We start from the raw sequence: 24,714 nt of genomic DNA, 5'->3' as shown, positions 1-24,714 counted from the left end.
CGATTGATTTTGCAATTCTCTTCAGTTCTCTGTTTAACGTGTCCTCCATTATTTAATTTTGATGTTCACCTTGCAGTTCTCTGTTTAACTTGTCTTCTATTACAATTCAATTTTGCTGTTCTCTTTCCAGTTATCTGCTTCACGTGTCTACTATTATTATTTAATTATTTTGCTGTTCTCTTTTCAGTTCTCTATGATCAATTATTTAATTACTTTGCTGTTCTCTTTTCAGTTCTCTCTGATCAATCATTTCGGCCTTTCCATCAGCCAGTTCTCTGATTGACGTGTCTATTTTTTTTTGGTTGGTCTACCTTCAGTTGGCTCAATGATCAACTTACTTACAAATTAATGAGAGGACCTTATACTTAGTTAATTTCTCTATAATCAATCATATTGGCATTTTCATCAGCTACTTCTCTACTTAACGAGTCTAATTTTATTATTGGCATTTTCATCAGCTACTTCTCTATTTGGACTCTAATTTTATTATTGCCATTTTCATCAGCTAGTTATCTGTTTGACGAATCTAATTTTATTTTGGGGTTGGTACTTCAAAATTATTCTTTTCAGTTCATACTCTATGATCAATCATAGAGACCTTTCCATCAGCTAGTCCTCTGATTGACATGTCTATTTTTTTTGGTTGGTTTACCTTCAGATTATTTTGGTTGACCTGCCTTCAGTTGGCTCTATGATCAACTTACTTTCAAAATAATGAGGACCTTATACTTGATTAATTTCTCGATGATCAATCATATTTTGATTAATTTCTCGATGATCAATCATATTTGCATTTTCATCAGCTAGTTCTCTGTTTGACGAGTCTATTTTTTTTTTTTTTAGGGTTGGTTACTTTAAAATTACTCTTTTCAGCTTTCTATGATAAATCATATTGGCCTTTCCATCAGCTAGTTCTCTGATTGACGTGTCTAACTTTTTTGGTGAGTCTACCTTCAGTTGGCTCAATGATCAACTTACTTTCAAATTAATGAGAGGACCTTATACTGTCTTGGTTAATTATCCAACCTCGAACAGAAGTTTGTTTAGGGGAAATGCTTCCTTACATCAATCATAAAAACAATATAATTTATATAAAAGAAGTATTGAAGCAATCGAGACTTTACACATTTAAAGAAGTATTGACGCAATCGAGAATCCTACACATTTAAAAGTTGAATTGGTGTTTAGTCTGAAACTCTCATATTATAGTTCTTCGTTAGGATAGCTTGGACTTGTGAATGATGTTTAAAAATTTCTTTCCCCTTATCAAGCTTTTCCAACTCTGGGAGATCAAAAATAATTCATTCTGCGTATAACGATGAATACCTAAATAGTCCATACTTGAAACTCTTTCATATTATGGTTCTCCATTAGGATAGCTTAGTCTTGTTAATGATGTTTAAAAACTTATTTCCTCGTCTCAACATTTTCTAACGAAGAGTCTGTGAGATCAAAAATAATTCATTCTGCGTATAACGATGGATACCTAAAAAGCAACCAAGGACGCTAAGCGAAAGATATGTAACGAAATACTAGACTCTGCTAACGAGCACCAACCAGAACCATGTGCAAGCGTAAGTGACAAATTTTTGTTTCTTTGATTCCTTTTTTTGGCTGTTGATTTCGAAACTTACGTAATCACCCAGTTACATGTGGGGTATTTTTCTAAAATGACCTACGCATACGCTATACAAAAACAAATTACATACGATCATGGCGTACGACAGGAAAAGTCATACTGAACCAGATTGGTACATGAGGCCGCAGGAGAAACTTTCCTCGTTCTTCCCACCTGCCTTCTCTATACAACAAGACAAGAAAATTAAAGCAACGTTCCCGTGCACATCGACCGGAAATAACAACCCCCATGTGACCGTGATCTTGACCTAAACACTTGCCAGCTCCCGTGTGACCGTGAATCAGACCGATTTAACCATCTACCTGGGCTGCTGGATCCTTCGAGGACTGCACTTGACATTTACAATCTGGGGAGCCTTCTCAGGCAATTTCACCTCGTATTTTGACTTGGAAGGTTTTCCGTTACCCATAGTCTTCAGCGCTAGAGCTTCCTTATCGTTGCTGTCTGTCAAAACAAGAACGACGACGAAATAAATGTTAGGTTTTTATAAGCTAAACTAAGTAATATATTCCCTCCTCAAGAATCTCATAAGTTGTTACCTAATTCATGATGCGTGCCTTCAGAACCTAATCCGTCGAAAAACTCTCCGTCATCTACCCCAGAGCAGAGCAAAAGCTCCTCCTCAAGTTCGGAAAACTCATCTTCTAGGTTTTCAGGAAACAGATCAGCGAAGCACTCCATTTCCTCAAACATCTCATAGCGCTCGCGGAGCCAGTAATCACGAAACCAAGGCGAGGACTGTACGAGCTTCCACCATTCGGGTGAAAAATCTTCCACCTGCTGATAGGCCAAGGGAATAAACAACGGCGCGTTGGGATTCAACGTAGAACTTCCATTTTCTCTCGATGCAATGGCCATCGTGCTAGCACATCAAAGATCCAGAATCGGACCTGCGACCTTCACCTAGAAAACAGAGAAAAAACATTATTCCACGAGCCATTGCAGTTCCGTCAAGCCTACAACAGATGACAAAGATCAAGGGAAAAATCCCCAGCGAACGCCCTATTGCGTCACCAAAACACAAACAATAAACTCAAACCCCCCGCCTCGTCTCTTCAAAACCAAAACAAATCCAAAGCAGACTAAAACCCCCAAATTGTATCCCCAAAACACGAACAATAATCTCAAACCCTCTACCACGGCTCTTCAAAAGAAAAAACAAATTCCACCAGGACACCCTCAAATTAGACCTAAATTCCATCAATTTCTTAAATTTCACCGTCAAAAACGATCGTAATACCATACCTTACTGATGATCTCAGCTGCTATTAACGAAATCCCCAAAATATTTAATCCCGTATTCGAACCCTTCTGCAATCTGTTAATCATAGGAATACCATCTTCTCCATCGCTGGTGCGCTTCCACTTATAGCCCTCAGCGTCTGATCTTCTGGAGGCCGAGCCTACTGGCTCGGTCTCGAGCCTAGAGGGGCCCACGTACGGAATACCGGGCCACCACCGATGTGGGCAGGTCGCCCTACCCGCGGTATCCGCGCCCGTCGTTTTCCAGCACCTCCTTTACCGGCTGAGCCCTCCGCCACGACTGACACCTGCCGGTAGACTATTTATGGCCGGCTATATCCGCGTGATTTTTGTACGAACAGGGTGAAAACGGAAAGAATATGTTGTAACGTAGCAACATCTCTCCCGTTCATTCCCCTCCGATCGGACGGTCGTATGGGATTCAAATATTGTCTTTATGAATTTTTTAAATAGACGTTGGACTAAGCACATGGGCGGCAACTCCAGTCATTCATCGAAGGCAATTGGGCGTTGACGTGGATTTCAATTTCATCCTCATCGCTTTAACACGTGAAGGTAGGTAGGGGCCTCATTATTTTAATATCTTTAATTTGTTTTAATTGTTTTATTATTTTATTTATTATTTTGGGAAGCATCTATCATTATTGGCTCCAAGCGTCTAGTGGTGATTTGATGGAAGTGTCCAAATGGGAAAGATGACAATCCTCGCCTATCATAGGTGATATTTTATATTCTTTTGGAGAGGGTGGTGTATAAGGTTAACTTTCTTTTTCTTCCTTTTCTCTTTTAGCTTTTCTTGGGAGGGAGGAAAGCCATGAGGACAGGGATGGAGGTTTCTTCAAGAGAAAATATATTCAGAGTAGGTATGAGAGATTCAATCATGCCGGTGGGAATCATTATGCCTTCCTTCTTCCAAGGCTATCAATAATTTATTTTGCTTCCTTCAAAGGCTATGATTTTTTCCTTTTTTGGCTTCCTTTAAGGGTACAGATGGAAAATGTTTATTAGGTTTTTATATTAAAAATGTTTGAATGAAATGTCCATCTAGTTTTTATTATTAACCATTCTTTGTTTGTTGTTTGTTATGGGAGTATTATTGAGCGCTTTGTTTTAATGAGAGAGTTGAGTTAGGGGATATATTAGTTTGTCTATTAGTATTATATTATATAATAAGGATTTTTATATTAAAATGACTAGAATTATTAATATATTTTGTTTATTTGTTGTAGATATTATTTATGGGTTTTGTTTGTAATAAAAGAGCATTAAAGTTAAGTTGAAGAATATATCATTTTTTCAACTATTATGATTGAAATCATAGTGTTTTTCATATCTTTGTTGTATTGAGGAAGACTTATGAGAGTCATAAGAAGCTCATAATGGACCAATGTCCTTATGGATGGATCTAGCTCTTATAAGAAGGCCAATTAGGTCTCAGATCTCAACAATAATGTGAGGATCATTACCTCAATGTTCCAAAGAAAACTTAGAAATGAAAATAATTGAAAATTTAAAGATCTCAAAGACGTTTGAAAGTTATTGTGGAGTCAATTTCAAATGAAGCTGTTTGCTAGTGTTTTTCTTCATAACCATGGAAATTTATGGAACTAATCACTTTTAAAAGGATAATGCCTTGAAAATACCAATCGAGGTATATTTTTGTAATTATCTTCCTCTCCTAACCTACCCAACTATACGCTACCACGTCGATTAAAGTAGTGGATAATTGTGTAAGAAGTGTAAGGAGCAACGACAAAGCATAACTATAGAGTGTGAATTATCAAAATTCAAGAATAAGTTAAATCACATTAGGGGGATTCCAAGGACTTGCCTCATGAAACATATTTGTTATTTATTTATGGTTTTTTTTTAAGGATTAGCCATTATCTTGCATGTCTAGACCAACAAAACTAGCATCAAAAAAAGAATTCAAAAAAATTGCATAGTTCAGTGGAAGTCGTATATGGTTTTATAGTTATGTTCCTTATTTTCAAGTCTAACTTTACTTTTCCTATAAAGGAGTATATGGTGTTGAAATGAGATTTTTTTAGCATGTGATTGGGGTTTTTTTTATTAAATGAGAGCCTTGTGCAATTTTTATTTGGGATTCATTTATTATGATGTCACAAGTATCTCTAGATCACAATCGATGGGATTTGTAATGCCTCATTAGAGAACCCTTGAAGATTGGCCACAAACCACATAAAAGACAAAGCCATGTTTTTTAGCATAATGTAACACAACATCAAACATGTCATATAATTTAACCAGTTTAATATGCAAGCGGAAGATAAGCATAAGTTGAGAATAATGTCCTATATGGGTTCCATATGTCACTACTATGAAAATGATCATAAACATATGCTAGATTAAATAAATCATAAGAATAATTGTAGAAAACTAATATTAATCATTTGTTGACCTATATTCATTTTAAAAACCAACCTAAATGTTCTTATGGCAATCTTTCAACTAGAAAAAAGATAGAACACACTATTGTCTATTAAGTTAGAAATCTATTTTCATGCTCGCACAACAAACAATATCACCAAGTACCTAAGTTTTTCTTTCATCTTCCTTTTATATGTTTCGAGAACCTACAACTACTCACATGACTATACAACTAGATGCATGATATAAGAATCAAAATTTTAAAGATAGCCTTCATCCATATCTTATCTATATGATTTACAAGTTATTACTAAAAATGAGAAGAAGAATATCACTTAAATCTTTAAGAAAAAACCCTAAGAGCTGCACCTAAGTCTTAGGGCTTATTACTAATGGTCTTGCTTATGTTTAGCAGCTCAAAGACTTTATAGTTTGACTCTTCAAACTTAAACCATATTGTGTTGGGTTTGTTATAATAATATATAATATATTATTACATATTATGTAAAATACCTAAGTGGGTGTGCAACCCTTTCTAGGGTAGAATCCAAGACATTTTCACCATTGGCTACTATCTAATTGGTGAAACTAAGATGGAACCATGGTTAAGAATATAATGCACCAACACCTACATATAAGGGGAACATAAGATATCCACAAGTAGAAAAAAAGAATGAAACATGATAAGAAAACATCAAATACACTCACAACCCAATGTAATTGAATAATAGAGTACAAAGGGGAAAGAGTGCATACTTTTTAATATTCACCAGTGTTAATCATGACATGTCTTCAATATTGCCATTAAATCAACCTTCAAGATATGTGTTGCACCCTATCACATTTTAATTACTTCATTTTCATTTCTAGAAACTTTTCTTGTATTTTGGCAACAATATTTATTGTGGTAATGGTTTCTAGATTAGATTGTATTAAATTTTGTAACGCCCCACTTGGGAACCTAAGATAAATAATCTAACATGATTCAATGTTCATTGAACTATTTTTTTTTAAGTTTAAACAATCATAAGATAACAATGTGGAAGCAATATAAACATATACATCAAGTACACATAAGCAATTACAAATACAATTTCCATTCCTCAAGGGTCCCTTCACGTTGTGTCACGTTATAAAGTTTGTATTAGTTAGTTTAAATTTCAAGTACAATGTCTCATAATCATAAAGGAGTAACAAATACATAATCTCATAAGAAAATGCATAGGTACAACTAATACAGTGAAAATACACCCAATGAACAACATCCACTGCACATGCCATAGGTTATGCGAGAATATATACAACTACATCAAAATACAAGAGACAGGATAACATATATAGATCAACTAAATAGAAGTCTCTAAGATAAGAATTAGAATGATAATGGTACAACTACATCCATGAACATCCAATATTTGTCAAACTAAGGGGGACCTAAATTGTAAGAAGACATTACCTCTTGATTGCATGGTTACCTAGTCAGGCTTCCACTCCACCGTGCAAGGAAGATAATGAACGATCCATATGTGTGTATCAATCATGAAACATTTCTAGTCAAGGAATCGTAATAGCCAAATCTACCTCAAGTGTAACACATGCTACTCAAGAAGAAAAGACAATCAAAATCGAATGAACACTCAATCCAATACCAACACCACATACCAAGACAACATAAATATACCAAGTATATAACGAGTACCAAAATCATGAGATATATTCAACAAAAGGTATCGACCTCAAGACAAAAGCCACATGTCAAAAGTAAAACCACCATGAATCACTAATCACCACCAATGAAAGTAAATAACAACATTAAATACATCCAACAATAAGTACAACACCAATAACTACACCACTAGAGTTACTCTAGACTTGTCTCTCATTAGACCTCAAACCCTTAAGTGTTGAGTTACCCTGGACTAATCACTCTAGACCCTAGACCCTTAATGTGACCCATGCAGAACCAGAATACCCTCTCGTGAAGACAAAGAAAACCAGTCATACCTCTCACTAGGTAACATCCTATTCCCATCCTTAGTCTATACAAGAACTCACGCATGGGCAAGGCAAATATCTCTAACTTATCTTTTTTATTGTGTTTCCCATGTATTAATTACTAGATTATCACTTATTACATAACTTACAATAGGTTATCCTAACACTAACCACTTTGGGTCCCAAACCCCTATTGTGAGCCACTCCCAAGGACATATACCTAGACTACCTCTTCTAAGCATACAAATCATAGTTGTGTCCCATACCACAACACTCATAGTGATTGAACTCGGTTCCTTAATATGAAACCCACAAAATAATTTAGTTATCCCAACCCAAGCAAACATAAAAGCATCACGAGGCAAAACTCATAAATGTAACTTCTATTTTAAAACACATAAGCTCATTACAACATCCAAAACACATAAACATCATTAAAAAAAAAATTCAAAAGCATCCAGTGTACGTCTTAGTTGGCCAACTAACCACTCACATGGAAAAGACCAACAAGAAAAGAACAATGTATAACTCCAAGTAAAACATCAAGAAGATCTAAGCATCCAAATGACATGGTTGAAATCACTTATTTTGTGAAGTTTGGTTTGGCCAATAAAACACCATTCTTAATCATAAAGTTATACATGTTTTTCAAAAATTAAATGATGACCTCGTGACTAACTAACCACATCCATTCAAAGTCCTCTTCGTAGAAGAAAATCAAAGTTTATAAATCAATAAAGTCATCATGTTAAGATCAATGTAACAAATATTAAATCTCATTAAAAAGGATAATAATATTTAAATATATTAATCCTAATTATCAAACGTACCATTAAAATCATAATCGCACTATTAGCTAACTTAAAAAATTTGATAGTCCACGATCTAAATAAATAAAATACAATTTAAAATATATTCAGAATAAAATGTAATTAAAAAATATTTGTATATATTATTATTATTATCTAAAAAGAACAAAGTGATCAATTAACAATTAATATATTAATACAAAATTAACCAATCTAAATCTATTTAAAATAACATAATTTTAATCAACACATTTAATGTAAACAAAACTTTTTAAAATTCAAATAATTAAAAAAAAAAAAATTGTTTTCACCCACACCCAAGGTGGGGCACGCATTTACAGCCCATTAGGCTCATGCAGCCTCCTTAATAGAGGGGCCACCAAGGTAGCAATAGGCACTGCTAAGGCAGTCATGTGCATTGCCAACGTAGTTGTGCATGCTACCTTGCAACATACGAACCAAGGAGTGGGGGGAGTTAATAAATCCATTTTCCTATATATATATATATATATATTCATTAAAAATAGTTATATTTAAAAATATTTCTTTTTATGTATTTTTTTTTTTAAACTTGCAGGTTCAGGTCTAGAGGTCGAATTTTTTCAAAGGGTAATCGTTTTATTTTTAAATTAAAAAAATTAGTAGAATTTTAAAACAAATTGTAAATTCAATCTAAATGTGATTTCAATCAAACCTAGCCCGACAAATTCATTTTCTCCCTAAATTTCATCTGAAGAAAAAAAATAAGATTATCATTTCGTTCACATAGATTTGAGCTAATAAGACATAATGATAAATCAAGATTCAAACACACAACAAACACGAAGCAAACAAATATTTTCCTATGTAATTTACAATCATGGGTTTTCAAACCCTATCTCACATTGATGCGAACAATTTGGCAACCTAGTGAAACCCTTGTTGAAATGAAACCCTTCAAGCTACCAAAATTTCCTTTCTCCCAATTTGAAAATTGCTCCCCAAAAACTTGTGTGTGCAATAATGACCCAAAAATCTCTAAGATAGAGCCCTAACTCCCTTTTAGGGTTTTTGTCCCTAAAAGTCTCAAAATTAATTATTTTATTTAATTAATCCTTTTAATGCACATTTAACTCACTTTTTAATTAAAACATTCTTTAATTTAATTTCTCACTTTATAATTTAATGCAAACTCATTCAAAATAGTTATATATTATTTAATTAATAAAGATAACTAAAGTGCATTATTTAAATGCAACCCAATTTGAATCCATAATAATTTAAATAATCACACTAAATAATGTTTAATATTTTATTTTTTATTTTTTATTTTTATTTTAAATTTAAAATTAAAAATTCTTTTAATTTAATTTTCTAAATTTGGACTTTAAGTTGAATATTTTAATTTAGCCCGATCATTCATATAATTTCACAAATTAAATGTTGTCTTATTTAATATTTTTCCCTTTTTAATTAGTTATCATCTAATTATTCAAATATCGACAATGAATTTGAAAATCATAATAAGCATTATACTAAGCAAATCCAAAGCCAAATCATATGAGATGCATAAAGAAATAAACCATAGCAAAAGTCAAACAACCCATGCATATAAAGACTCACAAGTTTAAAAGGGGTGGACAGTTAGTTACAAGTCCTCCTTGTAGGACAAGTCTTTAGGCTATGGTTGGAATTGAACTTGGTCATTATCCTCTCATTCTTACCATTGAGTTATTGTGATAGGGCACACTCGTCCTAACAATTCAAGGAAGTAAATGCCCAAAACCTACATCCTGCATAAATATGAGCATGTGTGTGTGTGTGTGTGAACTAAATAGGCAATGAAAGGGAGTGGTACATCATGTAGATCCTGACTAGCAGGTGATGACAACTCCCTCCCTTAACCACATTAGACAGAAAAGTAAAACAGACACACGCACCATACACATGCAAGTGGGGCAAGTGTCATAATAAATCAAAAGTCAAAATATTTAATGCTCAAATATAAAAATGCATCACTATGAATATAACATAATAATCATTAAAGACATATCATATGACATCATCATGTAGGCAAATCACATTCACTGACTGATAATCATTAAAACATCATTGACGCACGAGTGATCATAATCATTAAACAACACGAAAATATAGTCAACTGAGTAATCATCACTGGTATATCTGTAATCTAAGTCATGAAATAATATCATATAACTATAAATGAGATATCTCTAAAACTAACAAATGCATGAAATAGGCCTAAAAGAGTTTGGCAATCAGAACAACAAAGCAAAATGCAGGTGGCCATCACATTTACTGTCAACATTTTGAATCACACTACATGATTCATCATCAAGACGAGAGAGCAAGAGTTGCAAAACAAAGTGATTTAAAATGTTCATGATAAAAAATTCAACACAATATAATCCATAAACCCTTACCAACAATTCTAATGGATTGTGGAAATCTGATCTCTCTAAACAATATTTATTGCTCCCAATAATAATCAATATTATTAAAGAACATTTGATCATCAATATTTTCTCATAAGTTTCTCACCTTAATGTTAATCAATAATATATAAACAAAAATATCCTCTTAAAAATGGTTTTATGCCCATGATAATCTTATTTATATAACTTTGTCATGAATGACAACTTTACCTTTGTTCCTCTAACATTATTGACAACATTTTCTTTTTTTCTAGATAATTTGTAGTGGCAATACAAGATCCTTGATATTGTGGTGCATTTTTAGATTGCAAAAGGGATTCATTGTTCCCCCTTAATTTATACTTCTTACTTTAAGAGGAGGGAGAAACCACTCCCAAATTCTTTCAGAGATACTCAAATGTCCCCTTATGAAGAGCTTTTGTGAAATGTCTATAATTTTCTCCTTGGCATTAACATATTCCAAATTCACCTCTTTGTCTACAACATTATCTCTTAGAAAATGATACTTATTGCAATGTCTTTTTCCCTTTAATGCATCAAAAATCCTTTGAAATACTTCTAACACTTGTATTATTAACAGAATGGAAATGGGTCAATTAAACTCCACTCTTATATCCTTCAATTTACGCTTCATCCATAGAATCTAAGTACAATAGGAAATCATGGCAATATACTTTTCTTATATTCTAGACAAGGACATTGAATCTTGGTCTTTTACAACCAAGACATAAGCCTATCACTAAGAATTGAGTTTTTTTGGTCATTTACACTCTTGGCTCAATCTACATCTATATATGTAGTCAAATTAAATTTCTCAGTCTTGAGATACCACAATTCAATATCGATTATTACCTTTAGATATCTAAATATCCTCTTCATGAATTTGATTTTTGTTTCTAGGTTCTGCCTAAAATTTAAGATCCATACCTACTACCTGTGCAATATCTAGTCTAGAAGTGAAAGCACACAACATTTTGTAATCATTGATTTGCACAAAATCTGATTTGTCAAGGTAGACTTATCATCCTTGCTCAATTTGCAACAAGTAACCATAAATATACTTACTAATTTGTATTATTTCATCTTTAATGTACTTAGATTTCTTTTGTGTAGTTGGTATGGGAAATGAGTGTATATTTTCCTAATCAAGTGATATGTAAACTAAGAAAGAATGACAACTCACCAAGCATTGATATTTAAAACTCTTTGTATAACACTCTAAAATTTATTGCCCATGTCATGAATATTTGGTCTCTAAATATCATGTCATCAAGATAAACAACATGAATCAACAATTGATCACTTTCTAATTGTATATACTAATTAATATTTGTATTGTCTTTCCTAAAACCTTGCTCGTATAATTGTCTACCCAAGACATAATATAATATTATAGGGTAATACTTGAGTCCATAAAGAGCTTTCGTTAGTTTGTATACACAATTTGGGTTTTCTAAACACTAAAACCCATTTGGTTGTTAAATGTAGACTTCCTCTTCCAACTCTCCATTCAAAAAAGTAGACACAACATCCATATCATGCACCTTCAAATTCTTGAATGTTGGTGATGCAAAAAACATCTTGATTTCCTCTAATATCACTATCAAATAAAATGTTTCCTTGAATCAATTTTCTTGTACATGGGCATATCCTTTGCATACAATTCCAACCTCACTCAAGATTAATTAAAGCCATCTTCTTTCATCTCATTTATAATGACCAATATGGTGCCTATGGCATTCTTGTCTTTAGGTCTTGAAAATGGCTCTCGAGTTTCATTCTTCTTAATTTAAATTAATTCTTCTTTCGACATTGCTTCAAATGAAGCTTTCTTTCTTTTTTCCCTCTACTTAATTATTTGGTTCAATCTTTGAGAATAGGGAAAAGTAAACTTTTTTTTCTTCTTTTTAATCCTTTTTAGGTTTAAATCTTTTTGTCCTTATCAACTATAATTTTATCTTTACAATGATTCTTATATACATGCATAGCCAAATTTTTAGCACTTATCATTTTTTATTCACATTTTTAGTCTTCGTCTCCTCTAGAATTTGGTTCATCTTAGTCATTTTCATCTAAAATAGCAGTTGATTTTATTGTTTCATCAACACCCCATTGACAATTTCCACTATTGTTTTTTGATAGATTGCAATTTCTATTATTATGTGCGTGTGTGCGTGTGCACGCTCGCGTGTGTATGTGAAAAGGAATGAGAAAGTTTTCTAGAGTGGTTTCACCCTTTGCTAAAAGGAAAGTAAAATCAAAAGTATTAAATGTTTAGAGAAATTCTTGTTAGGAACTTTTTCTAGTAATGGTTAGTATTGATGTTTTGTCATTAATATCAATATATATGTTTATTAGACAACGTGATGCAGAGCCTCACCTTGGAAAACTCAGGAGGGTCACTCACTCAACTAAGTTGCTTCAAGGGACACATGCACCCACCAGGATCAGACTAAAAACCAAATTCAATGATTTAAAAATTGCATCTTTTTATGTATATGTACTTTTCGTGAAAATCTGTGACATAAATTTCATGAACCTCCTGACACCGTAGTTATATCCTTTTTCATACAATATACTTACATGACAATTTATAACATGAAGTATAGGGACATCTCGACACCACCCTGAAATTCTTTAACCATTCCATGTAATTCGACCCAATTCCTTTTTTTCTACTATGAAAAACATGGATCAAAACCTAACTCTTTTCATGAACAAAACTGAGTGTTAAAAAACAACAACCCATCATCCATCCATATTGGAACATATTTCCATAAACAAATATCAGTAACGTATCTATTTATGACAAACCATTTGATGATTACATGCAATATTCAATCGATTTACCTATCCAATTTCGGTGAATAGATCACCAAATACACCAATCTATCATTCCAACCCGTGTGGCTACTGATGACAGAAAACGGGTAAAAAAATGAAGAAATAAAACTGTATCTATGCTCATCTAAAGCTAAGATTCATTTCTCTTGTCACCTGGATCAATTCCCCTAGAAAGAAAACTCCGAAAAGATCTAGAAGATGGAAAGAACAAATAAGAAATCTACACTCCAGCAAAAAAATTGGGAATCAAGCAAACATGGAAACGTTCTTTATTTTTTCTCCAATCTCTACTGTCGTTCTTTCCACAAGACAGGCCTTTAAAAAAAATCAACTTTCCTTTTTTCCAACTGGAGGGAAATGAAACGTTTTCTTTCTATCCAGAAAGAATTTTTTTTAAAAATGTCTTTTGTCCAAGAAGAGTAATATTCTAAAAACGTCTTTTGGATACTCAAAAAAAACTGTCACTGACTTCCTGATGGATTCTTTTAATTATTGAACACTCCAACTACGAATTAAAACAACTACTCTATTCGAAAAACTCCCTTACTCTGGGTCCTACGTGGCTATATCTGGAGAGCTCATCGAATTGCTACTCTAGTTATGACACCACATGTAGGACATTATTGAAAACATTAAAAATTAAAACATAACATTAGTTTCCTATTGCATTTCAACGATGTTGCCTCTGGTAGCATTTTTCTGCTCTGCCACTGCAGCATACTCCCCTGTAGAAAGAATCTCAAGTCCACTTGAGATGAGATCTTGAACTGATGAACCGTACTTGTTGATTTGTTTCTCATCCATCCAGATAGCTTTTGTCACCGGTCTGTTCTTCCATGTGACTAAGTACTGAGTGTATTGTCTTCTGTAAGTCTTCTTTATTTTTGTATCTAGGATTTTCTCCAATTGAAGTGGTGTTGGTTTAGGTACTTGTTGCAGATCTTCTGTTATTGAATCTTCATGTACTGCCTGTGTTTCAGAACCTTTGTATCGGGTGAGATCACAAACATTGAATATAGGTGAAATACCAATGTTTGTAGGTAACTAAATTTTGTATGCATTATGTCCATATTTTTCTAGAATTTGACAAGGACCAATCTTCTTAGGTAGTAACTTTGTATTCTTCATTTGAGGTAACCTCTCTTTCCTCAAATACGCCCATACTAAATTGCCAACTTTGAACTGTACTTCTCTTCTTTTCTGATCAGCAACTTCCTTATACTTCTGATTTGAATTCTGTAGCTGCAACTTGACTTGATCTTGGACCTCCTTAATAGCCTCAGCAAATACTTCACCATGTGAACTACTTGGAAAGGTGTTTGGAAGTTCCCTCAATTCGAGAATTCCTCTTGGATGTGTACCATACACGATTTGAAATGGAGATTTCCCTGTACTTCTATTCACTGTATCATTGTATGAGAATTCAGCTTGAGCAAGTACGGAATCCCATTTTTCTCCATGTTGTTTTGTAAGGCATCTTAATAAATTTCCCAGAGATTTGTTGACAACTTCTGTTTGACCATCGGTCTGTGGGTGATATGCAGATGAAAAGGATAAATTTGTGCCAAGTTTCTTCCAAAGGGTCCTCCAAAAATGACCTACAAATCTGCCATCTCTGTCTGAAACAATATTCAGTGGTAGTCCATGAATTCGCACTATCTCCTTGAAGAATAAATCTGCACTGTATGATGCATCTTTGGTGGATTTACATGGTAAGAAATGTGCCATTTTACTGAATCTATCCACAACAACAAAAATGCTATCATACCCCTTCTGAGTTCTTGGTAATCCCATAACAAAATCCATACTAATACTTTCCCATGGTCTTGAAGGAATAGGCAGGGGCTGATATAATCTTGCATTGGTACTTTTACCTTTACTTTTCTGACAAATGGTGTATTCTTCCACAAATTTCCTCACATCCTTTTGTAATTTTGGCCAAAAATAGTTTCTACGAACCAACTCTAAAGTCTTATCTAGTCCAAAATGACCAGATAATGCCCCACTATGTTTCTCCTGTATGATATTGTCTCTCATTGAACACTTTGGAATGCAAAGTTGTCCTCCCTTGAATAATAATCATTCTTGAATCAGAAAATCAGCATACTCACTATTGTACCTTTCGTCCAAATTAATACATGACTGATAAATGTCTTTAAAATCTGCATCATCAACATACATACCTTTCAGATTTGAAATGCCTATAGTTTCCAACTGAATTTGGGATGTAGTTAGAGTTCTCCTGCTTAACGCATCAACAACCTTGTTTGTGACTCCCTTCTTGTGCTTAATAGAAAATGTGAATGCTTGCAATGTCTCTACCCATTTCATATGCCTATGATTCAACTTCTCTTGACTGTTTATGAAACTAAGTGCCTGGTTATCTTTGTAGACAATGAATTCTTTGGGTAGCAGATAGTGTCGCCATTTCTTCAGGGATTGAACAAGGGCGTACATTTCCAAATCATATGATGAATATCTTTGTTTGGCTTCATTGAGTTTCTCGCTGAAAAAGGCTATAGGTCTGTCTTCTTGACTAAGAACACCTCCTATGGCTATGTTGCTTGCATCACATTCTATCTGAAAGACTTTATTGAAATAAGAAAATGCAAGGACTGGTTGTTGGGCTACTTTTTGCTTAAGAAGATCAAAGGCTTTATTTGCTTCTTCTGTCCAAACAAATTTACACTTTTTCCCTCCTTTTATAGTATTCAAAATAGGTGCACAAATCAAACTGAAATTTCTAATGAACTTTCTGTAGAAAGTGGCTAATCCATGAAAACTTCTAACTGCTGCAATAGTTTTAGGAGTTGGCCATGAAAGAATTGCACTTACCTTATCTTGATCCATCTTGAGCGTTCCTTTTGAGATCACAAAGCCAAGGCATGTCAGTTCCTCTTGCATAAAATTGCATTTCTCTAGATTGATCCTTTACTTTTCTTCTTGTAATCTTCTCAACACCAAATCTAAGTGTTTCAGATGCTCCTCTTTTATTTTGTTGAAAGCCAAAATGTCATCTAGATACACTATCACAAACTTTCCTATAAAATCCTTCAAAACTTCATTCATAAGTCTCATAAACGTACTAGGAGCATTGGACAATCCAAATGGCATTACCTTCCATTCGTATAATCCCTCATTTGTCTTAAATGTTGTTTTCCATTTATCTCCTAGCCTAATTCTTATCTGGTGATACCCGCTTTTTAGATCAATCTTTGAAAAATATCTTGCTTTCCCTAAACAATCAAGTAAATCTTCTATTCTAGGCATTGGAAATATGTACCTTATAGTGATCTTGTTCAGTGCTCTCGAATTAGTGCATAGTCTCCATGTTCCTTCTTTCTTTGGTGCTAGGACTGCAAGTACTATGCATGGGCTTAAACTTTTACCAATCAAACCAGTCTCGAGTAACTCTTCAATTTGTCTGGCCATTTCTTCATTTTGTTGTGGTGCTAGCTTGTATGCGACTTTGTTGGGTAATGTTGAGCTTGGTATGAGATCAATACAATGACTAATTTCTCGCACTGGTGGGAGACTTCTTGGTATTCCATCAGCTATAATTTCTTTGTACTTGTCCAAAATTGGTTCCACTTCTTCTGGTACCTTTTGTTTCTTCTTTTCTGTCACTTCCACCTTCAAGTTTGAAGATTCCATCTCTAATTTTCCTTCCTCAATCCGATTTCTAGCATCATTATGTAATTTATCTTTGGGTACAGGAACCAGTGCAAAGAGTGGACACTTCTTTCCTTTCACTTCTTTCAAAAATTCTTTCTTACCCATTACCATAACCTTAGCTTCTGTAGCTTTTGATTCTTCTTGCGTTGGTTCAACTAAAGGTATCAATTCAATGACTTTTCCATTCTTTGTAATGGTGTACGTATTCTTCACTCCATCATGTTGTGCCTTGAGATCATATTGCCATGGTCTGCCAAAAAGTAAATGGCATGCATCCATATTAACAACATCAAACAATAATCTATCTTTATAGGCTCCAATCTGAAATTCCACCCAAGCTTGCTCTTCCACTATAGTATGCTGCCCTTTATTTAGCCAAGATACTTTGTAAGGATACGGGTGTGGTATTCTTGGTAACTTTAACTTTTCCACCATTTCAAGAGCTACGAAATTTTCTGTAGACCTAGAGTCTACCAATACCTTGCAAACTTTTCCTTCAGATTTACAGGTAGTTCTAAAAATGGACTTCCTTTGTGGTGGTTCTTCTTTGACAGTCATCTTCAATAGTGTTCTTCTCATCATAAGTGCTTCCCCCTTTTCTGGATAACCATAACTTTCGGAAGCTTCTTGTAAATCAGTTTCTTGTGTCAAGTGTATTCTCTTTTCGCCATGAGTACTAGAGCTTGCTTTTACTAGACATTTGTGTGCCATATGACCTTCTTGATTACAATTGTAGCATCTTATTGGTCCATTCATTCTTCCTGGTGATCTTCCTCTAAAATTTGGCCTCCTACCTCTAAAACTTTCTCTGAAACTATCAAATTTGTTAACTTCATTATGCACCTCTGCTTGTGGCTGAAAATTTGGACTTCTTCCTCTAAATGTACCTCTTCCTCTGAATGGCTGCCTTCCTCTGCCTCTGTTGTTATTTTCTTGTCTTCTTTTGATTTTCTCTTCCACCTTCAAAGCTAGTTGATAGCACTTAGTTACGGTATTAGGACTCAATAACTGCAACTCCTCTTGTATGTTCATCCTTAAACCATTTAGGTATCTTGCTACCTTGATACTCTCAGGTTCTGCAAATTTTGATCTCAGACTCAACTTCTGAAATTCTTCTATATAAGTGCAGACATCCATATCCCTTTGTCTGAGATTCTGCCTTTTCTGATGTAACTGTACTTCATAGTCTTTGGGGAGATACGTCTCTCTTATCATAGAGACCATATTCTTCCATGAACAAATTTTCCTTTTATCCTCCTTTACCCTTTCTTCCTGTACAAAATTCCACCATGTAAGGGCTGCTCCCTTCATTCTGGACTTAGCCAATTTAACTTGCTGTGATTCTGAAACTTTCTCACATTCAAAATGATTCTCTAAGGCTTCAATCCATTCCAACACTAATTCAGCGTCCATCTTTCTTGTAAACATAGGTAACTCAACGGGTTTTCCTCCCAAAGCCTTTAAAGCTTTAAAAAATGGCTTCTCATTCTCAAATATTTCATCCTCCTCATCCTTGGGTACTTCTTCCTCCTCTTCTACTTCTTCTTTCATTTCTTTCTTCTCAACCACAGTCTTCATGTGTTCCAACTTACTGGCTAATTCTGCCAATATCCCCTTCAGTTCACTATTCTCTTTCTGGTAAAGTTCTTCTTGTTCCTCAACCTTCTTCGCTAACTCTGCATTGGTCACCATCTTGTTTGACCCTATTGAAGAATCTTGATCAGGGGCGCTCAACATATAATTTCACAACCTGCAACTCTTCAGCTCTGATACCAAAAATGATGCAGAGCCTCACCTTGGAAAACTTAGGAGGGTCACTCACTCAACTGAGTTGCTTCAAGGGACACATGCACCCACCAGGATCAGACTAAAAACCAAACTCAATGATTTAAAAATTGCATCTTTTTATGTATATGTACTTTTCGTGAAAATCTGTGACATAAACTTCGTGAACCTCCTGACACTGTAGTTGTATCCTTTTTCATACAATATACTTACATGACAATTTATAACATGAAGTATAGGGACATCTCGACACCACCCTGAAATTCTTTAACCATTCCATGTAATTCGACCCGATTCCTTTTTTTCTACTATGAAAAACATGGATCAAAACCTAACTCTTTTCATGAACAAAACTGAGTGTTAAAAACAACAACCCATCATCCATCCATATTGGAACATATTTCCATGAACAAATATCAGTAACGTATCTATTTATGACAGACCAATTGATGATTACATGCAATATTCAATCGATTTACCTATCCAATTTCGGTGAACAGATCACCAAATTACACCAATCTATCATTCCAACCCGTGCGGCTACTGATGACAGAAAATGGGTAAAAAAATGAAGAAATAAAACTGTATCTATGCTCATCTAAAGCTAAGATTCATTTCTCTTGTCACCTGGATCGATTCCCCTGGAAAGAAAATTTTGAAAAGATGTAGAAGATGGAAAGAACAAATAAGAAATCTACACTCCAACAAAAAAACTGGGAATCAAGCAAACATGGAAACGTTCTTTATTTTTTCTCCAATCTCTACTGCATGTGTCCCTTGAAGCAACTCAGTTGAGTGAGTGACCCTCTTGAGTTTTCCAAGGTGAGGCTCTGCATCACAATGTTCCTATTGATGAACAATTTAGAGAGAGTTTAAGTAAGGACATAATTTGTTGATCCTAAGCCAATGAACCTAATGGGGTGATGTTTAGTGAGTCTACATGTTATGTTTATCATCACATGTGTTCCAAAGTTTATTTAGAAAACTTACAAATGTTTTGTTGAATGCTAGTTACAAATAATATTTACTGTAAACTACTTTAGATAGAGGTGTCATGTGTTCTTTAGTGAGATTTAGTGGAATAGAATTTTGGTCTACAATTTTGGATACATCACAAAGAGTTGGATTTGGATATAGTTTCATATTTGTTCATGGACTGAAGACTTGATAGTCATTTTTATCATTGGAAAGTAAAATGAAATTATTTAATGAATAACTTAGTCACGAAACATGTTGAGATTAATTGTTGATTGGTAGTGTGTTATTTGATATTGTATTGTATTCTATATATTTTATAGTCAGCACTCATGGAATAACATTGGTTGATGCAATCTAGTTTGTAATTAAACCTCATATGAGTCAACTTAATAAGTGTCAAAGACTTGTATAAAGAAGTGAATTCATTTGTAAATTTGTGTGTGAGCTAATAGAGAGGATGATATAATGTGAAGATGATTATGCAAATTTGGATATGAGATAGAGATCATAGTTGGTTGAGAAGAGGTATGAGTAGAATCTAACAATGTACTTCAAAGGAACTATATTGGCATAGTTAATGCTTTTTAGTTAGTTCCTCACAATGGATTTTCATCCACTTATTGGGTTGTTCTCCAAAAGGTCATTCCATTTTTTGTAATGGGATTGTAGTCTAATTTGGATCATTGGCCTTATAATTGAGTAGTGAGCTCCAAGCAAGCTTCTGAATGCACATGCATTCCCTATAAACATTTTAATAGGTTTTTATACCTACTAGTGCATAATCTAGTAGGTTTAATTCCCACTGTGATTTTTTCCCTAATGGGGTTTCCACACACAAAAATCTAGTGTTATGAGTTATGTGTTATGATGTTCTTTGCTTCTCATTGCATTTAAATTTTCATATTTGATATATGGTGAATGGTTTAATGGTTTAAATCTTTCACAACTAACTCAAGCCCCCTCCTCCCCTCTTAGTTGTGCATTGTTCATTGTTATTCCTAACAAGAAGAATCTGTCCAGAGTTTGTTGATGATGAGGATAATTTTTCTTATGATGTTCTTTGCTTTGCATTGTATTTAAATTTTCAATATTTGATATATGGTGAATGGTTAAATGGTTTAAATATGTCAGAACTAACTCAATCTCCCCTCCCCCCTCTCCCCACCCCCCCACTCTCTTAGTCGTGCATTGTTCATTGTCATTCCTAACAAGAAGAATGTGTCCAGATTTTGTTGATGATAAGGATAATTTTTCTTCTCCCATCTCATTTAACAAAGATGATATATTAGTTTAAAAAAATATTTCCAAGTTGATTCAGTTAGAAGGATTAAAGACCATGAAAGATTTGTTTTAATGGTATAAAATTTTATTTCTTAGAGAGAAGCTTGGGTTTATTTCCCCTACTATTAACTAAGTGCATATGAGTGACGCATCTTTCCAAGTGGAGATTTTAGTTTTTCTTTTCTTTTCTAGACTATTGCTTGTGGTTGCTATTATATTGTCTTAAAATGGATGCACTTTGTGTTAGGACATTATATATCCCCCCTTTTCAAGATGTTTTGAACCTAGCCTTAATCCCCTGATTAAGTTAATGAATGTGTATTTTCTTTTTCACCTTTTCAAGCCTTTATTATGCACTTAATTCCCATCTTTTTATTCACTCTTCCTGAGACCCTGAAAGATTTGCCAAAGTCCTATCCTTCTAGGATAGGGATGGGGTTGGCCATGTCCCAAGAAAATAATTAATTCATCCCTATCCCATGATAAGGATGAGGCTGACCCCGTCCTCGTGAACAACGCCAACTTTAGATTTGTCCCCAAGGAGATAGATCTCTTAGATTTCAGATTGTCTCTTGGAAAATTAAAATACTTTCTTGGGTTGGCCCTCTCGAGTGTACACTCAACATCTGGTATAAAAGAAGACCTTGCCTCTTTATTTGGGATTCCATATTTAATCCATATCTAGAACCAAGATCCATGATTAATAGCATACTTCCACCCAAGCATTCAAGCCTTCAAGAATTCAAGCAATCAAGTGTTTAAAAAATCTTCAAGAGCATTCAATGAGATTCTTTTGCAACCCATTAGAGAGGAGATTCCTTACATTCAAGGTGCTTTCAAGGAGATTCAAAGGAGTTCACTTGGGGGATTCATCATCAATCTTTATGCTCATGTGACAACCTTTCAAGATATAACTTCCTCCATTGGTAATAGTGAAGTTTGTCATCAAGAGAGGGTTTCAATATTCATTCTTATTCTACATCCTATTTGGTTAGGAGAATGTTTGCATCATCTTGACCTAATAAACTCGGTAAAGTGACTTCATTTCGTTCTATTGATAAATCCTACTCTTGTAAGGTGAATGTGTTCATTTACTTTATATTTCTAGCTTTGCAATTGCTATTTCAATTTTAATTTCAAAGTTAATTCCTAAATTGGACCCCTCATTAAAAAAAAAAAACCCTTTTTTCTTATAGGTTACAAGTTTTGAAAAATAGAATAGAGTAAAAATCTAGATACCCATTTTGTCAAATATTGAAGATCCAAAATTATTTTCACGATCAGACACAGAAGGACAATGACACATTTCTTCTCCATCCTGAAAAGTCATCTCTATCTTGGAATAGGATGAATTTCTTCCCCATCTTGAAAAGTCATTTTTGTCCAAAAAAGTCCAATATGGAGAAGCGTCTTTTAGGGTATGCTTTTTTGGAGGTCCCACATGAATTGTTTGGCAGGGACTTGATTTGTGGGTCCACTTCCCTACACATGCCTCTTTTTGGCCACTAGATTTTTCATCTGGCACTGACTCTTTTACCAATGACATTATTTTTTCCTACATTGTCTTGTTTTTGGTGACTAGATAATTTTTCCAGCAGGGGTCATTTTATGGCATTTTTTTGCCTCAACCGTCCTTTGACCGTCAAATTTGGGCTCGTTACTTGCTGACATCAACACCATGTCACCATTGCATCAAACTTCTTGTCACCTCTTCAAACTCTATTTGGACCTATCTTCGCATTTTTGCTCATGTCTTGGGCATATAGAGTCCATTTTTTGCAAACAAGATGTCACCGAAAAGCTAGTTTTGAGCCCATCACAGTGGTACAAATAACTTTCAGTTTTGATACTTTTTTTATGGCTTTTTTGCTGTCAGAGTCAAGAGCTCCTTTTTGCACTCTGGGAGACATATCTTGAGCATTTGATCTTCAATTTGGGAATTCTTTATATCATTGAAAAGCTATTTCAAAGCCCTTTCTAGTGATGCTAATTGTTTTTCTAGATTCTTCTCTAGGCACATTCTATTCAATATTTTGTATTTGTGCATTCTAGTAGATATCTTGGTTGTTTCAGGGCTGAGGGTCATTTTTGTTTCTTTAGATGATTTGTCATGAATTGTACTATCTATTGTGTTAGTCTTATGTCTTTTCTGGTCTATTTAGACATCATTTTTATGCATTCTTGCAAATGCATTGAGATAAAGTGCCATACTACATCTGTATTATCATTTAAGTAGTTTTGCCTTATTTTGCCTTCTAATTCAAGCAGTTTCATCTAAGGACACTTATGCAAATTATTATATTCTTGGGATTCATTATGTCTTGTGCCTTATTGTACATGCACTACTCTGATTAAAGTGTCATGGGGGGTTGATGTTTTGCCTTTGTTTGCCATCTTCCTTTGTCCAGTGAGTGTCCCTTCCATGACATTAGCCTCATGACGTATCTGAGATTGATCACCTCAATAGACATATGTACTCTTTTGTACATCTTGATCATGGTTCCTTGACATGTAGTTCTTTTGGCCCACTTTTCCAGTTGCCTATCACCTCACCCTTATCTGTATTAGGGGGGTTCTTTTGTTATTTCTCATGCTTCCTTGGTTTGAATGATCAGCTCTTTAGGCTTTGGTTTTTCATGCCATATGTATTTTTGAGTTTAGTTGTTTACCTTTGTGTGCCTCCTGATTTGATGCAGATTACAATCTTCTCTACCCAGTTAGGTTCTATTTCAGTGGAGGTTCTTCATATCAATAGTTACTTTTGACAGATCTTTGTATCTTCTACATGCTTTAGTGATGTTCTTCATGATCATCTTTTGTTCCTATCTTCTGGGACATTCCCTAGTTTGGAGGCTTCTTTAGTCCTTCACTAGTTCTTTTCAACATTATTTCCATCTCTTTTTGGAGTAGGGTTTTTCCCATGTGGTTTTCTCTATTTCTCCTCTTTCCAAATATTTGGTTGTGCTTGGGTACCTCATCAGGCTTTGTTGTTGGCACCCAAATCTACTTTTTGTAGTAGTTTCTAGGTTTTTAGCTCCTGCCTAAGTTTATCTTAAGGGGAGGTGTTAGAGTAATTAGATATTTCCCAATTAACTCTATTCTAATTAAGCTAAACTTTAGGCATCTAATAATTAATTCTTTTATTAATTATTATGATGCAACCTAGGTTCTAGACCTTTTTAGGGTTTCGATCTCCTTTATAAGGATGATCTCTCTTTGTATTTATTAACTAATTATTTCATTATTGATAATAGCAATCTCTTTTTTGCTCATCAAGAATGTCTCATCTATGGATCTGACAATTCTAGTCTCCATAGCTTTTTGCTTCTCTCTTTCTGTGACAGGTGTTTGCATGCAAGTGATTCTTGGGAGCTATGGGGGTTGAGCTTTCATTAACTTCAATAATCTTTGTCTTGGGGCTGAATGATTTTTGGTCTTTGCAGATCTCACAGTTTCAAGTCTAGAACCATGTTTGTTCACTATTGGAAATAAGATAGAAGCTAGAATCTCATATCCAATTTTCCATTCACCTTTAAAGGTTAGGCTTTTACTTTCTTTCTTCATTTCAGTAAATTTATTCTCTAGATCTATGGTCTTTAATTGCAAATAACAAATTCTT

The 24,714-nt window shown here is 34.2% G+C and overlaps 1 protein-coding gene across 1 annotated transcript; it reads right to left on the bottom strand.

The window, feature by feature from the left end:
* Nucleotides 1-1,579: 1,579 nt before the first annotated feature.
* On the bottom strand, nt 1,580-2,977 carry LOC149549742 (protein EARLY RESPONSIVE TO DEHYDRATION 15-like). The gene is made up of 3 exons (XM_089793021.1): nt 2,885-2,977; nt 2,179-2,542; nt 1,580-2,083 (listed from the first exon to the last, which is right to left on the bottom strand). The coding sequence occupies exons 2-3, from the start codon at nt 2,495-2,497 to the stop codon at nt 1,938-1,940; spliced, it is 465 nt and encodes a 154-aa protein (XP_089649147.1). The 5' UTR covers nt 2,498-2,542; nt 2,885-2,977; the 3' UTR covers nt 1,580-1,937.
* Nucleotides 2,978-24,714: the final 21,737 nt, after the last annotated feature.

Source organism: Cupressus sempervirens, chromosome 7 (assembly GCF_028749045.1).
Source record: "Cupressus sempervirens isolate cs-2001-9-10 chromosome 7, ASM2874904v1, whole genome shotgun sequence".
In the NCBI taxonomy this organism is placed as follows: domain Eukaryota; kingdom Viridiplantae; phylum Streptophyta; class Pinopsida; order Cupressales; family Cupressaceae; genus Cupressus; species Cupressus sempervirens.
This window is presented reverse-complemented; position numbering and strand designations above follow the sequence as displayed.